At 43.9% G+C, this 13,682-nt stretch overlaps 1 protein-coding gene across 5 annotated transcripts in view; it reads left to right on the forward strand.

The window, feature by feature from the left end:
- BRINP3 (BMP/retinoic acid inducible neural specific 3) overlaps positions 1 to 13,682 on the forward strand; it is a 352,098-nt gene that overhangs the window by 258,749 nt on the left and 79,667 nt on the right. For all 5 annotated transcript variants that reach the window (XM_053248782.1, XM_053248785.1, XM_053248783.1 and 2 more), the window contains 2 exons: positions 1,950 to 2,055; positions 8,280 to 8,516. In XM_053248782.1, coding sequence (XP_053104757.1) covers positions 1,950 to 2,055; positions 8,280 to 8,516 — 343 coding nt within the window. The remainder of the gene's footprint in view (positions 1 to 1,949; positions 2,056 to 8,279; positions 8,517 to 13,682) is intronic.

The raw sequence follows: 13,682 nt of genomic DNA on the forward strand, positions 1-13,682 counted from the left end.
GCATGCCTTGCATGAGCATACAGGGCATACTGGAGAGACCCCTGAGCTGGAAGGCTGCTTTTCAGCCTCCCAGTTGGGGGGTCTACTCATGAGTTCATGTGGCGCGAAGCCGTGCCGCGGCAACTCACAATCCGTTAACCCTGGTTAGCGGAGCGCTCGCTCTGCTAACCTGGGCTAAGGGGCGGGCTACTCAAGTGGGCTAGCCGCTTGTAAGCCACCGGGCTCACCTGTGAGCCAGGTGGTTTACACGAGCAGCAAAAATCGAGCTAGGCTTTCCTAGCCTGATTTTTGCTGCTCGTGGTGGGAATAGTCTCATGGTTTGTTCGGGGTCAAAAAATGAGCATCTGAAACCATGGTTTATGCTATCTGTGGTTTCCCAATAACAGACCATTGACAAACTGAAATTGGGGTGACTGCTCTGCTCTGAAGCTGCTGCACCATGGAAATGTGAGTGAAAGCTGAGTCCTGACCATAAAAGCAGATTCAAACAATGGTTTGTCTGTTGTACATAAAGGCCGCCTTCAGAAGTCAGGGGGAAACCTGAGGCAAAATCACCTCAGGTTCGCCCCATGTGATATCTGAACAGTCAGAGCCATGGTTCCAGGACCCAACTGATCCCCAGCCTCAGAGTGAACCCTTGGTTATAAGTAAGGTTTACTTACCTAACTGAGGGTCCGGAGGCTGTAGCGAGTCATTTGGTTTGGACAACTCACCCAAATCGGAGATAAGGGAGGAAGCTCTTCCTATGGCTTATGCTCCATTGTCTGGCATGGCCCACATGGCCAGTTCCTGCCCCCTTGCAGGCTCAAACACTTCAGCTCTGGATCATTTGGGAGCATGCTGGGGGATGAGCAAGAGAACCGCAGGTTCTAAACACTGTCCGAAGGCAGCCTTAGAGGTTCATAAGTATGATCAGCACAAACTATGGTTTTACATTATGTCTGAACCAGCCAATGCCAGTTAACTCTGCCTACTACCCTATGTGAACAAAAGGCAACTTAAGGTGTGACATTATTGACACTGCTGAGTTCTCTCCCCCCGCCCCACAAACAGCTGGTGGTGAGGCAGATCAGCTCTTGGATCAGAGACATGCAATGCAGGGGGTTAACCCCTTGTTTCTGTGCCAGTTCCTTTTGATAACTTTTGTTGAAAAGCAGTATATATGTAGTAGCAGCAGCAGCAGCAGCAGTTGTTGTTCCTGGAATAAAATCCTCCCTCTTGAAGATGTTAATAGCTGCAAGAGCAAAACTGATGGGAATGTTGGAGCACGGGGGGGTGGGGACAGAACCTCCCTCTGCGCCAAGGCCTCAATCCAAATTGCACCCCCTCCCCAGCAGCTACTTCTTGGAAAAGAAAAAGTTCCAGTCATGGAATTTCTGTGTCACACCTTTTTTGTCCCTACATGCCCTCTGTAGAACACTGCCCAGATTTCTATGCTGTACTCAGTGGTTCACTGTATACCTGTACATAGACTGTCGGTTCATTGAACATAACATGTGAATAGGGCTGTAGTTAAATTGGAATTCAGAACTTGATCATCCCTAGTATATGGAATAAACCGGGCAAGTTAATTGTTCATTGCCATAAAATTAATCTGCTAATTCATCAACTATAGATGCAAAGGTATGATCCAGCCAAATTAAAGGAATCGAAAGCCCGATTGATTTCAACTGAATAATTTAGCACATGCTTAAATGTTCCCCCCTGAATTCAAATAGGGCTTTGAAATCAAGTTGGACTTCAATATGCTTAACCTTTTGTTATTTAAAAGTATTTCCGAAAGTCGAATTTAAAAAGCAAAACTTGAAAATGTTTAAACTACTGTACAGGTACAATTTCATATCTATAAGACTGAGCTGTGCTGGTACAATGTGCCAGGTGTTTTGTAAAGCAAAGTCAGCCTGCTCTGTATAATACAGCAAATGGTTTTCCATTCCCTTACTCACTAGGTAACAGAAACCCGGACTGGTCCTCTTGGCTGCAGTAACTATGACAACCTAGATTCTGTCAGTTCTGTTCTGGTACAGAGTCCAGAAAATAAGATTCAGTTGCAAGGTACGTGGGTGGAATTTTGTTAATTTCGTATGGAGAGGGAAGATGTTTATGGCTCTATTTGTCATTTTTGTTAAGCTTCTGCTTGCACAGTACATTTCAAAGGTCATTTCAAATGCTTAATTTCTCCAATCTTTTCTTATACAAGTGAGCAGAGAATAGGGTTCTGTTCGTCAAGTTGGAAAGATAAAGTAGATGAAATCTGTGGAGCTGCTCCAAACAGATCTCTAGATTCCATGTTTCAGAGATGATCTACATGTTAGGGTACCATGGTGAGTTTCACTGAATAGAATGAAAAGTAGGAAAATCACCATGCAAGGTGATGCTATCAAACTGAGATTTTTGAAGGAATGAAATTTTTAACTGTTCTGGTTAATCAACTACAAACTGTTTAAATCAATTGATTGTGAGTGATCTGTCTATCTGAATGATTTGTAAAGTAAGTGTTTCTAAAGTACTGCAGATGGCATGGCATTCCCCTCCTCTCATGGAATGGATTAACCATTTGCACCATCCAAAAGCACCATCCAAAAGCAAAGCAAGTGTGCTTTCTTCAAAATTATTGTAACATGCAAATTTCTGCAGATATAATTGATTAATCAACTGATTAATCAACTGATTAGGCAACTAAGATTTTATTCTCTATCTATAATGCATACCAATATGTTCATTGTAGCTGGAGAAGCTCACTGCATGATGGCCTCAACTCATGTGGCAAGCTGTTCTAAATTATAGTCATTGGGTGGGAAATTCTCCATGAGGATGCCAATTTCAGTGGTGGCTGTTATGTCTCATCTCTTCCTCCACCCTTTTGATCCATCTCCTTAGCTGCATCTCTGAGGTAGCAATTTAACTCAGTGGGACTTTCTACTGAGGAAGTCTATTTAAATCGGGTTGTAAGACTTTATGATGTTTAAGTCTTTAAGAAACAAATATTTTGATTGGTTGATTGGTATCCTCACTCTTGCCTTTCAATACCTATGTAGTCCTCTGAGCCTGCCGAAAAAGGCATTGCCAAGGGACCCTCAACAACAATGTGGGCTGTGCCATGAGCAACCTCAGGGAGAGCCCAGAAACTGGGAGGACACCTTGTGCTATTGGAGCACTCTCTGGATCCTGTACTCTCCCCTTGCCCTGCAGCCAACCATGACACAGCCTACATCATTGCTGAGAGTCCTTCAGCCCTCCATAATGTCTTTTCAGCAGGCTCAGTGGTGCCAAGCATTTCTTCTCTTCTTCCACTGGCACTACTGTGTATATGACCTTACATGTTCATCCCATCCTTTCTCCAAAAAACTCAAGGCAGCATGCATTATCTTCCCACTCCACCCCAATTATATCCTTACAACAACCTGTGAGGTAGGTTAAGCTGAGAGAGTGACTAGGCCTTGATAATCTAGTGAGCTTTCTGGCTGAGCCGATATTTGAATCCAGGTTGCATCCAGGTTATTTTAGCTCCCCTCAGGATGTTTATAGAGGTGTGGTAGAGTTGCTACAAATGCAAGGCAAACCAATGTCAAATCTGCTCAGGTAAAACATCGAAGAGATTTCAGAAAGAACAGCAAAATTATTCCACATTTTCCAGATTGCTAGTGGAACTAGATTGCTTGTTTTAAAAAATAGAATTCCTCAGCTGAAAGAAGCAGCATGCTTCTGAATGAAGCTACTCCAGATTCTGAAGTCTTTGTAGGTTCAAAACATGGGCTGTCTGAAAACAACACTTTTTTGTCTCATCATGCAGTGAGAATTATCATCCCACTGAATGGATAAATAAAACTCAATATCCCCCCACCGCAGCTTCTCGCATAATAGAAGCCTATCCTGAATATCATATTGTACATCTGATATTTTGGAGCATATAACAGTTTGATAGATGAGCCCTGTCATTTTCATTGGGGCTCATATCTCCACTGTGTTTATGGAAATTATTTGCCGTTTGGAGGCTGCTCTCCTGGCGCTTGACATAATATTTGTCAGTAAAATGCCTAGGAAATTGGCTGTTACATCAATCACAGACCTGTTTTGTTACATGCTATTGGATTCCCAAAATCAGAAATTGCAGCACAAAGAGCCTCAGATCCTGGTTTATTTTAAAATTCTGGTTAGAGTAAGCCAGAGCTGTCTCTTTGGACATAACAAGGCTTCTTCCAAGCTAGAACTGGAAGTGGAATCCTTCCTCCCCTTGCATATGAAGGGTAGTGTGCAGTCTCAAGTTCAGGGGATGCTCCACATAGCCAGGATTCATTCCTAGCTCTGTGTTATACTTGAATCAGGTCAGGTACTTTGACCTAACTGGCTTGAAGATTGATTGTCATTCATTTGTAGACAACTGCAATATATTTGAACTGTCTTGATGTTATGAGCTAGCAAGATGACACCTGCTAACATAGACTATATACTTGATTGGATAAATTTCCCTTCTGTTTTTTCTTTTTAAGCTGTCTTTCTGTTATGGGTTTCACTGCATTACAGCTTCCAAAATTTATCTCAGCTATTGTGATCAAGATTGTAATACTGTGGCAAACTTCCAGAAAGCAAAGCACTTACAGCCCAAGCTCAACTGTTCCTGACACTGCAAAGCCAATTGAAACTCTTTCTTCCTATTTTTGACAATCTCTGCAAAAATAAAGCACTCTAGTAAAAGCCTCTGTCCAATAAACACCAGTTACTTGGACTGATATATGGAACATATATGGATCTGTACATAGCTCTTATGAGGTTAATCTTAAGCCTGTGCAGTCAGATGGTTCCTATAGGCATATTGGACTGATAACCCTTACTTCGGGACTATAGGAATTAATTCTGAAAATGATCAGAAGGATACCTGACAATCAGAAATCCAACTATAATTGAAATCCTGCTATAACGTCAGAAATATGTTCAGTTCTGATATGCCTATTGAAACTTTTAAGGGCCAGCGAAACAGACTCTCAGCTGAGAGTTGGCATGCAGGTCCCCTGCTTCTCAGGTGAAAAGCCAAACAGTCCGTTTAAAAACCCTCTTTGCTTTGGCAAATTTTTGCTTTCTGGAAATTGGGAGGGTGTGTGTGTGTGTTGCAGAATGGGTCAATGGCCTGAGGGGCACACACTCTTGCTTTGAGTGCCTTTGGGGGGTTGCCCCCCATCCTTCCCCATTTCCAATTTCCAGAAAACAAGCTGCCAAAATCATACCTCTGCTGAGTCAGTAGCTTTCAAGTCCACAGGGGAGTTATTTTGACAGCTTCTTGTCTGGAGATCCGGGGTTGGCAGGAGGGGGCAACCTCCCAGGATTACCCACAGGAATTGTTGGTGCCTCACAGAGGGTTTCCCTCCTCCTGACACCCCCTGATTTCCAGAGGCAACCTGTCAAAATTGATCCTCTTGTCTCCCAGCAGAGCAGAGGAGTGATTATGGCTGCTTGAGGAAGTGAATTGAGGAAGTGAATAGTGGCTGCCTTGCAAAGGGATCCCCTCCCAATTTCCAGAGGCAAACTGTCAAAATCACTCCCCTGCTTACCCAGGAACTTCCAAGTCAGCAGGGAAGCGATTTTGACAGCTTGCCTCTGAAAATCAGGGTGGTGGGAGGGGGGCAACATCACCCCATCACCCATGGGAATAGTGGGTGCCCAGCAGGTAGTTGCCCCACCTTGTGCTACCCCTCCAATTCCCAGTACATATACATCCAGTGGCATGGGAAATGCTTCCTTGTGGCATGATTCCATGTCAACTAGGTGGGGTTTATGCTTGAATCAAAAATATGTGTTGCTGGGGTCGATTACTCAAGATTTTTCCATGCTATCAGCACCTTACTGGGATGGAGGATGTCAGTCAGCTGAGAAAAGCCAATGCAATTGACCCCATCTATATGTGTTTCCCCCCCAGCTTCCCTCAGCACCAGGAGTGCATACTCCCCACTCCCATCCTCATGAACATGCCTACTTCCTTTGTCAATTAGGATATTCCAAGATTGGCTGAGGCATCTCAGAGGCACGATTCCTCACAATATCAGTTGCAGGGGAGCAAGAGCAGGAGAGAGGGCATGCACAACCTCTTGCCTGTGCACTCCCCAGAGGCATCTGGTGGGCCACTGTGTGAAACAGGATGCTGGACTAGATGGACCTTGGGCCTGATCCAGATGGGCTGTTCTTATGTTCATATGTTCATCTGAACTCACAAGTCTCAGCATATCCTAACCAGTCTTCTCTCTAACAGGGATTCTCAGATCTTGTTGACTACAGCTCCCAGAATCTTGCTCCATGGAACCTGAGATCCTAAAGTAACTTCAACCACTGGGTTCAGATCTTGGGTTCCCTGAAGCAAGTAGGTTAGGATATGCTTAGATTGGTGGGTTTGGATGTTGTGACTGGTCTCAACATATCCTAATCTACTAAAGAAGTAGTCAGTAGTTTATAGGGGTGGGAGGAGTGCATGCTCCTGGGGCTGAGGGAGGTCATGTATGTGACATTTCATCATGAGGCTTTGAGAGATTTATAGCTCTGCCACCACTTGTCTTTCAGCACCCTCAAGCATCTCAGGGTAGCTGTGTATCTTCACCTGGGAATTGATAGTGAAAGATGCCACCTGGGATAAACAACAACCAAGGATCTATTCTTGTTTGAAATAAAAATAACTTTTTTCTCTTTTACACGGAGCTACAGTAAAGAACATCTTCCACTGAGTAAAAGATTCGGTCCAGCTGGCCTTAACTGTCACAGACGCTCTTTCTAAATCAGCATACGGAAACCCCACCGCTCAATCACAATGCTGCTTTTGCTGCCTCTACTACATTCTAGCTTTCTAACTTTACACCTTACCACAGGCATACATACACAAACAAAACAGCCCTCCTTTCTCCATAACATGGAGCTTGGGTTCCTCATTAAGTATGAACACTCCCACTGAGTGAGAAAAGGCCTGAGGTCTTGACCTGATGTAATCAAGGAGTTAATGAGAGATGGAAGCAAGCAGAAAATGTGCTGCAGGATAAGTAGGGGCTCTTTGGGTCATCTTTGTTTCATCTTGGAGTACGCAATTGTATAAACAATAAAAAAGGGATTATGCCAATCATGTATCAGTAGGTGAAGTTCAAAATTCAAGGTTACAATTATAACGGACATAGAGGTCATTCACACAATCAAAAATTGTGTTCTACCCTGGTTTGGGAGCTGTGTGTGCTCTCAATTTTTGGCTGTGTGGAAGCAAGGTAGTTTTTCCTCCTACCTTGCTTCTGCACAATCACTTCTACCTACGTAGGTTTTCCTTTTACCTTGCTTCCGCACAAGTGAAAATTGGGAGCACACACAGCACCCAAACCTGGATAGAACTCAGTTTTTGATTGTGTGAATGACAATCATTACATTGTGAATAAAGGCATTTCTGTATTCTCTGTTGTGAGGTTTGTTGGTTTTTAAAAAATCATCCCTTTGAAGATGAGAATACAAGCACACTTAGGACGATCAGTGAGACCCGGTTTTAAGCTCTGAGCGGGAAGAGCGGGCTAAGCCCGCTCTCCCTGCTCACGAGCAGGCAGGGAGCCCTGGGCAGCCGAATTGGCCGCCCACACGATAGCCGGCTCCGAGATGGAGCCAGCGGGAGATCGGGGGCTGCGCGGCTGCACGGCCCCCGGAAGCCCCATGCCCTGCGCAAGTGCGCAGGTCATACTGGGGAGACCCCCGAGCCAGGAGGCGGCTTTTCGCCTCCCGGCCGGGGGTCTACTCACGAGTAGCCGCGGTGCCACGGCTACTCATGAGCAAATAGCCCAGGTTTGCAGAGCGCTCGCTCTGCAAACCTGGGCTAAGGGGCGGGCTACAGGAGCGGGTTAGCCGCTCCTGAACCACTGGGCTCGGCTGTGAGCCCGGTGGTTCTTATGCTCACAAAAATCGGGCTAGGATTAACCCGATTTTTGTGATCATAAGAATAGCCCCTTAATGTTAGATGTGGATAACAATAAACAGATCCCAAACATTTCTTAATTGCTACATCTATTTTATAGCAGGCTTGCAAAGTCCCACTTGTGGACACCTGTGGCAAATAAGAATCACTTCCAGGCAACTAACTAGAAAATGGCTAATTTTATAGAAAATGGCTAATGATTAACATTGGTATGTGTGGACAGTCAAACTAGTAAAAATGTAGGCTACTAAATTTTATTTGTAAGACTTCTTATATCTCTTTTTAAATCAGGATTGATAACAGTTGTTCTGAGCAAACCATCACACTTAGTAATATTGTTTCATTTTCCTTTGTTAAGGTCTTCAGCTCATCCTGCCTGAATATTTGCAAGAGAGGTTTGTGCAAGCAGCTCTGAGCTATATTGCTTGCAATTCAGAGGGGGAATTCATCTGCAAGGACAACGATTGTTGGTGTCAGTGTGGCTACAAATTCCCAGAATGCAACTGTCCGTATATGGATATTCAAGCTATGGAAGAGAACCTGCTTCGCATAAGCGAGACCTGGCATGCCTACAATAGCGAGTTTGAAGACTCAGGTGTGATATTTTTATATAGTTCTTCATGTAAATGAATGTCCTGTGACATCACAATTATTTCATTTTTATTTTTTTTGGACCCCCAATCACAGTGAACACAATAATACATCTCTGCTGACCCATGTCAATGAAATTTGTGCAGCAGTAGTGTATTCACTGTGGTCCCAAATTCCCAGTGGATTACATTTAATGTTAGCTATTTGTAGCAATACAGTAGTTCCGCTGATGGCAGGGATGTGTAAACTGGGGTGTGCGAACCCATTATAGGGGTGTGTAAACTGGTTCAAATTCAAACTTGTTGGCACTCAAACCAGGTCCAATTCAGTCTGAGGTTTATCTGAACCTCTTGAACCGGTTTTGGCCCAGTCCGAAGGTAGCGGGGAGCATTAAAATTGGTGGGGGGCAATTGCGTGGTCATGCAAGTGGACCATGCACATGATTGGTGGCAATAAAATGGCCGCTGTGTGTATAAAGAGGACTGAAACAGCTCCAAAACAGGTTGAACTGGCCCAGGGATACTTGGGGGAGGACTGCATGGAGAGAGGGAGTCACTGGAGACACCCTCACAGCTTCCACAGCACCCCCCAAGGCTACCACAGCTACAGCCCTCAGCAGCGGTAAGTCATTCCTATTTTTAACCATTTTAATGTGCCCCACTACCCTCGAACTGGGCCCAAACTGGTTCTAATTCAAACTGGACCGGGCCCAGCCCAAGGGGTGGCAAAACCAAACATATCTGGTCCAGTTTGAATCTGGTTCAGATTCAAACCAAACTGGGCAAACCAGTTTTGTGCACATCCCTAGATTGATAATTCATCTTATCCATTAGATCATCCTGGATCTGTTTTGGATTGGACACAGACCATGAAAGATCCAGTCTGATTTGTAACAGCCTTAGTTTTTCTGCTGTGGAACTCCCCCTGAGTCTCTGGAAACCGCTTCATATTCTTGTTTTGGTATACATTTTTCACAGCTGAAAAGGCCCCACAGCTTTTAGCTGCCTATTGAGCTTCAGTAAGATGGTAAGAACTGTGGGAAATGTAGTATTCTTGGCCCTTGGGGTTTTTTTATTCCCTTTTACTTCTTGACTCCTTGGTTGTGTTGATTTCCTATGGGGAATACTGGCATCTTAAGACCTATTTCCACAATAAGTTTATATGCTCAGTATGTTCATGACCAACTGTTTGGCCATATGGGAGGAAAATGAGAAGAGCTGAGCAGACATGAGGAGAAACAGGAAGAGAAATGGGAAGATGTGTGGTAGGCACAGATGAGAGGTGGGAAGAAATGTGGGATATTCAGGGAGAAGAGAAATGTGGAAATATGTTGTAGGAAATGTAATTGAGGGTTGAGTGGGCAGGAAGTTCAGAGATTCAGAAATATGTAATCCCAAAGTGAAGCTGAGAGAAAATGATGTCATGCTTGCTTGTTCGAAACCTTTACTATAGGTGATTAAACCCACAGGATCCATTCACACTGCATCTACACACACAAGCTCTGCATGAATAAATCTCAAGTCTGGGAAATTAAAAAACAACAACAACCCTTCCACTTCATTTAGAAATTACAATGTGACTTGAAACTTCTTGTTACACACACAGGGCTCTCTGTCAGCATTTGCAACTGGAATGCATGATATTCTAGGGAGGCTAAAACAGGCAATGAAATGTAACAAGTGGAGAGGCAATAAGACCATATGATTTAAATTTTACCTAAAGGGAAATTAATTTTTACAAGTCTCATGCATTTTTTTAAAAGTTGAGTCTGTAGATCCCTAGGTTGTCACCTGCTGTGAGATAGGGGTGAGTGCAAAAATCTTGGGATAGGAACAGAGAAGGAAATAAATACTGCCCAGCTACATTACAAAAATCAGGAACCTTGCTGGATGCTGAAGGCAAGGATACAATAGAGGTGGAAGGCAGAAACTTATGTTAAGCAATGGGAGTCTGGCTTCTATAAGGAACCCAAGTATCTAAGAAGAAGGACTGAAAGCTTGGCAACAATTGATGATTTGGGAAACATACCATGACCATTATATACTAGGGCTGTGTGAACTGGAGTCACTTCAATTCAGTGGCTGCCTTGACTGAAGGTCAAGTCACTTCAATTCAGTGGCTGCCTTGACTGAAGGTCAAGTCACTTCAATTCAGTGGCTGCCTTGACCCCAGTGCTGCCCCACCCCATTTTGATGCCACAGGGGGTTTATATCTCACTTTGACTTAATTCAGTTGCTATTATTTGGACCAAATATTTGGTCAGTCCCCCTTTCCACTAGATGTCAGTCCCCCTTTCCCACTCTGTGCCATGCTTCTAACCCCTTAAGGTATTTACTGAATGAGATAAGGGGCAGGAGAAAGACTGTTGGAGGAAGCAGTGACTCTCATGTGGCTCAACCTTTTAAAACACACCCTCATTGTCTTAATGCCCCTGGAGACCTGGGAATGGCATGTGTTGTCCTGGGAAGTGTGACTGACTAAATTACTCCTGAGTAGGCCTATTGAAATTAAGAAGTTCTGTGGACTATCTTGAATAATAGTATTAAGTAACAAGTTGTTGTAGTATGCATTACTCTGCCTACTTTTCTTTCATGATCTTTACAACTGGACTAATTTTTGTTCGAATCACTTAGAAAGTCCACAAGTTAGTCCACTTGCATCTCAAATGTCCACACATCCACCATCTTGAATTAGGGTGAATTACATCATCACAAACTATGCCATTGGGGCATCCCTACAGCTGTAGTAAATTTGGTTCAAATTGGTTAAGCAGTTAACAAGTTAGCCCACTTGCACCTCAAAAGTTTACATGTATACCATCTTGAATCAGGGTGGATGACATCATCATATGCTATATTATTTGTGAAGTGTGAGGATTGAGGTGTCCCTGTGTGTCACTCACTAGAACTGTACCTAATTTGGTCCAAATCGGTTAGACAGTCCTCAAGTTAGTGCACTTGCGTCTCAAAGGTTTATGTGTACACCATCTTGAATTGGGGTGGATTACATCATCATAAACTATGCCATTGAGGTGTCCCTATGTGTCCCTACAACTGTAGCAAATTTGGTTCAAATTGTTTAGGCAGTTCACAAGTTAGCCCACTTGCACCTCAAAAGTTTATGCATCCGCCATCTTGGATTGTGGTGGATAACATCATCACAACCTATGCCATTGTGGTGTCCCTATGTGTCCCTACAACTGTACCCGATTCGGTTCATATTGGTTCAGGCATTGTGAAGTTGATGGGGGGGGTGCGCGCACAAACACACACACATACTGCTGGGTGATTTCATAAGCCTACTGGAAAGTAGGCTAACAAGATGGATGTCAGCCTGCAGTATTTTCTGGGGCAAAAGACTACGTTTCCCACAAGTACCTGCACCATTCACAGAGTCCCATTAAAGAAATAAAGAAAACACTTAGGCCACATTTGCACGTAACATGAAACTGGAGTTCGCTTCACTTCCAGTTTTGCAAACTGCATGTCTGAATGCAGGCAACCACAGTTAAAGCAAAAAATAGATCTGTGGTTTCCCTCCCCAAACAGATAATAATACTTTCAGTTTTCACAAACCGCCTCTGCCTATGGTTTAAGCCAGCTAATGGCACAGAAGGGAAGTAACTTGCCCAGGGAGCAAGAGGTTGCTGGTTCGAATGCCCGCTGGTATGTTTGGGAAACACCTATATCAGGCAGCAATTATATAGAAAGATGCTGAAAGGCACCATCTCATACTGTGCAGGAGATGGCAATGGTAAACCCCTCCTATATTCTACCAAAGAAAACCACATAGCTCTGTTGTCGCCAAGAGTTGACACTGTTATGAGCCAAGCCTGATTTGTACACTAGATATGCTCTGGAGCTAGCATATGAAATTAGTGTCATGGCTCAGACCTCTGAGGACTCAGTTGGGAGTGCACGCTCAGAGGCACTGCAACAGGATTTGGCAGGGAGAACAGACTCTGGAGCTGAGGAATCGGAACAGCTGCCAGACATGAGGGCTGAGGAGGCTGATCAGGAGGCGGCGGGGATTTCGCCTGTTTTGAAAAGATGTCTCAAGAGGAAGACTCAGTGGGAGACACGCAGGCGCAGGATATCACAGGAGATGAAGTAGAAGTGCTGACTCAGGAAAGCCTGATTGGCTGCCGGTTATCTTGAGCCCTATATTAAGCAGTCTGTTAGTTACACAGCTTGCTGTCAGCAACTTTCGCTTACCACAGACCGTGTTCCTATTTAGAATTCCTCAATCTTTCAAGTTCCAATTTGCCCTTGTTCTGTTCTTTTCTGCTCTGTTGTCCCATGTTCCATTAACTCCTTGCTCTGTTGTCCCTTGTTCTATTCATTCCTTGCTCTGTTGTTATCTTTTCAGTTATTACTCAGTTATCATAGAGGGGGGGTACCTAGTTTAGTTCAGGGGACTTTATTCATTTACTACTATTTTTCTTTGTGAGTCTTTCATTTTCCTTCATGCAGCTTCACTACTACTTTCTGTTTAACTCACAGAGGAAGAGCTGAAGGGGTTGTAAATCCTGTTGGGTTAGCTGAGCTAACAGATTTACGACAATTAGGCTTGTTTCACCAGTGTCACAAAGTGACAATTTCTGTATACAATGACCATGTACAGTCTGGGAAGACCAAGACACTCTCAAATAATTCAATGGACTTTATTGAGTATAAAAGAGCAACAGCATCAACCTAACTGAGCAGAAAGCAGAACAATCAATAAGAACTACTACTAATATTTCAATTATAGCTAGTAATAACATCAACTCCTAAATATCACGTGTGTGTGTGTGTGTGTGTGTGTGTGTGTGTGTGTGTGTGTGTGATTGTGAGGTCAGTATTAAAACTTTCTAAAACCTAACAAAATTAAGAGATAGATGGAAAGAGGGAGGGGGGAAGTAAGGAAGGCACAGGAATAGGATGGTTGGGAATGAGGACTTAGTAAAGGGAGGAGGAAAGGGGAACAGGAAGTGGAAACCAAGGCTGTAGAAGCAGCATATTTTCCAGGGTCTAACATGTGGCAGCAAGTGTACACAGCTTGAATATGAGGTTTGGGAACAATGAGGCTTCAGATGGAAAAGGCTGGCTCTGGATTTCACAGACAGAGTTAGCCCTTGATTCTCCGCCCCACAGCAAGAATCACTGAGCAGTCTCTTGTCTGCAGTTTT

Source organism: Hemicordylus capensis, chromosome 4, assembly GCF_027244095.1.
Source record: "Hemicordylus capensis ecotype Gifberg chromosome 4, rHemCap1.1.pri, whole genome shotgun sequence".
Lineage (NCBI taxonomy): Eukaryota > Metazoa > Chordata > Lepidosauria > Squamata > Cordylidae > Hemicordylus > Hemicordylus capensis.